Consider the following 3,353-nt stretch of genomic DNA (forward strand, 5'->3'; position numbering starts at 1 on the left):
GTGTAAACTTCATAACATTGTCGCTTGTAGAAGAATTAGACCAGCCGGCCAAATTTTTGTATAGAGAATAATAGGATTCCTAATGCAGTCGTGAATCAAATTTCCTCTGGGGAGAAACGATCATGCAGAGGCGCCATGTATATTTGGCATAAAACGTTTTCGAGAATTGAAAATCTTTAGTTTCACGTTGGGGAAAGCACTAGCCCTTGTTTAAGATCAAAATTAATGTAAGATAATTGCTGCAGTATGCTACTTAGCATTGGAAGAACTACTAATACTAGTACTTCTACACATAAATTTCTTAATCCTTAACCAATTTACCTACAATTTTTTAAAATTAGTATGGGATGAAGATTAACAACATGAAGACAAAATAATTAATTATTGAAAAATGCATAAAAGACAGAAAGAATAACAGGAATAAAAAACAAAGCATGAAAAGCCGTTTCCATAGCAACAAGTATTACAATTTTCGTAAATGTCAACAGAAAATATACATCAGAATATAAAATCAATATTCCTATTCCTGTGGTCAATGATCCTTGAAGTATGGGAAAACCTATACGATACAGAGAATCTTGTAATTTCTCGTTTGGTGTTTCGCATCGTGACATGACATACGCATACGAAATGTGGGCAGGATAATTCACGCTAAATCCCACACACAGAATAAGACTCATCGTTGATATAATATCCAAGTTGACTCCCCAAAACGACATAAAACCTAATGTTTCTACCATTGTAGATACCACAGACAAGGCAACAGTAATTGCAACTAATAAATTCGGTGCAAACAATAGAAAAATGGCTGTTATCAGTACAGCAGTAATCCAAAACAATTGTTGAATCATTTGTCCAATGATGATTCCTTGCTCGATAAGACCTGAGAAAATACAATGCACCAGAACAGGAATTTCGGATTCGTCAGCAATTTTCAATAAATCTCTTAATGTGTCTCTTTCTGAGTATGAAGAATTCAAATTTTTTCCCATAATAAAAAATCTACTGTATATAATATCACTATTGTTGCTGTTAAAGACGACATCATTAGACAGTGACCGCGCAGCTCGAATATTAAAGAACACATCGCGAAGTCCATCGATAAAGTCCTGCTTATTTGACATATTGTAACCTTGTAATGAAAATTTTGCGACGGGACTTTTCTGAAATTCTTTGTAGAATTTCAACCAAGACACAGTGAAATCTTCACCGGCAATATTTGGATGTTTCTCGAATTTTGTCAACAGACTTTCTATCGATTTTTGTACATTTACATCTGAGTAATCCAACGTTTCATTAACAATTATGTGAAATGGATATGAATAACTTCTAAAGTACTTTTGAGCAATTCTATAACCTTCTGTTATTACAGAGTCTTTTGCAAATAAATGTTCATATTTAATACCATGTTCCATGTGAAGTGTGCCCCATATTCCGAATGATAAGTTAATGATGTAAATTAGAATGATACTTATCTTCACTACTGGATTAGAGATTATTTTTCCCAATGAATCTCTAAAACTTGCCATAGTAAATTCTTCTTCTTCGGCGTTATTATTCTGGTTATCTTCATCATCAGGTTCTAAAATGAAAAAGTTTAAAATTTAAATATAAACGAAAGCATACTGAACAATCAGAGATTTCATGTAAAATTAATTATTCTGTTGTTAGGAATTTTTAGTAGGTACTAAACTAAGAGATTATGATTCGAGATGGTATCTCAAAGTAGAATTCGTAGAAATTGGTTACGTAAGTCGATTCTGTATAAACTGTAGAACAGGCATGTCAACGAAACGGCCCGCGACAACAGTTTAATAATGCCATTTGTTTAATTATTTATTATCGTGATACCGAAGAAAATAAAGAAAATTGTTGAACTCAGTTATTATTGTTTTTATTTTTATTTTCATTTATTCATATTACTCAGAGATATTTACTTTATTTGATTCATTTTTGTGTTCAGTTTCTCGTGTACATTATATTTTTTCTATTTCTTGTTTTGAATTTCGAATTATAGTTCGTCTTGGCAAGATTATTTACTAAACAATTCTCACTATTTTACACATAAAATGCATATTTTCGCATATTAGTAAATTACAGTTTATCGTTTTATTTTCAGTATTGCCATCCTTATTTACAGACTGGCTTTAGGCCTGTAAATTGGCCGAAAATGTTTATTCTGTAATTAAAGTCATTACTGAAAAACTACAAATGGTGTTTTTTCATTTTATTGCGAAATCTCGGGTTATTAAAAAAAATTTTCGAGTTGGCTACTTTTTGGCTACTTTTTAGGAAATTTTTGGTTACAAAATCTCAAAATATCTGGGCGACTGTCATACTCGAGACAAAAACTTGGCACTTAAGCAGTTTCAGTTTGACACCCTTGCTGTAGAAGGTAGCAGAAAACTGGTATTTGTTTCTTATTTAAATCAAAAAATTATTTCTTATTTTTTAACATTAAATAGTAATGAATAGAAACCAAAGTTATATTGTTATTACTTTTGTTTTGTAATAAACTAGTGCTGAGTGTGCATGCGCATTAAAGCTTTTATCTTAATGTGTTAGCCTATTATCATCATATCCTCATTATTTACACGTTTCTTTATGTTTGTGTATAACAGGAATTTTTTGTGTATGCGTGATGTAGAATAAGCATACTTATTTTTTAAAAATAATAATGCTTGCCGAAGTTTTAGACTTTTAATAACAATATCCAAAAAACTGAAGTGAATATGATTTAATTGAAATACATGTAACGAAGCTTATTGAAAAAGGCTAATTATGTGAATAACCGGAAAACGTTTTGATAAACACGTGGTATCCGAATCATATGATATGTTTCGTGCCACATGAAATTTTTTGACGTGCCTCTTCGAGCACCCATGAGAAAGGTTTTCCACTCTAGGTGTAGGCGATATTTTGTTCTTTCAGCGAAAAACGGAAACAGTTTACATTCGTTAGCGTTGTAGTACCAGAGCTAAGTGAAACTAAGAATATTTAAAAGCGGCAAAAAAATAATACCCATTATCAATACAGGACTATAATACGTAGATTAATCTCTCAGACAAATTTGTCAGGGTTTAGTCTGATCTTTTCCTTTAGGTTCGGTGAGGTTCATCCTATTATGGAATTTTATTTGTATAATTGTCTAGGCAAATGAATCACATTATTGTAAGAGTTCTATGAAAGAAGTTGTTACGAAATTCACGTAGACATCTCTGTTGCCATGGCAGATAAACATGTCTCATACCCGTAGGTATAGCTATAATTAAAAGTTTATAACACGAAAACAGAGAAATACATAGAAAAACCCGTAATCATTTTAATGATAAAAATAACGAAAAATATTTCAC

At 31.4% G+C, this 3,353-nt stretch overlaps 1 protein-coding gene across 1 annotated transcript; it reads right to left on the minus strand.

The window, feature by feature from the left end:
• Positions 1-497: 497 nt before the first annotated feature.
• LOC136969165 (patched domain-containing protein 3-like) lies at positions 498-3,025 on the minus strand (the record flags this gene model as incomplete). Its single annotated transcript, XM_067263259.1, has 2 exons — positions 3,022-3,025; positions 498-1,582 (listed from the first exon to the last, which is right to left on the minus strand). Coding segments are annotated over exons 1-2 (1,089 nt in total), but the record flags the coding sequence as incomplete, so codon positions are not given.
• Positions 3,026-3,353: the final 328 nt, after the last annotated feature.

Source organism: Centruroides vittatus, unplaced genomic scaffold, assembly GCF_030686945.1.
Source record: "Centruroides vittatus isolate TY-2023 unplaced genomic scaffold, ASM3068694v2 contig_1744, whole genome shotgun sequence".
Classification (NCBI taxonomy): Eukaryota; Metazoa; Arthropoda; class Arachnida; order Scorpiones; family Buthidae; genus Centruroides; species Centruroides vittatus.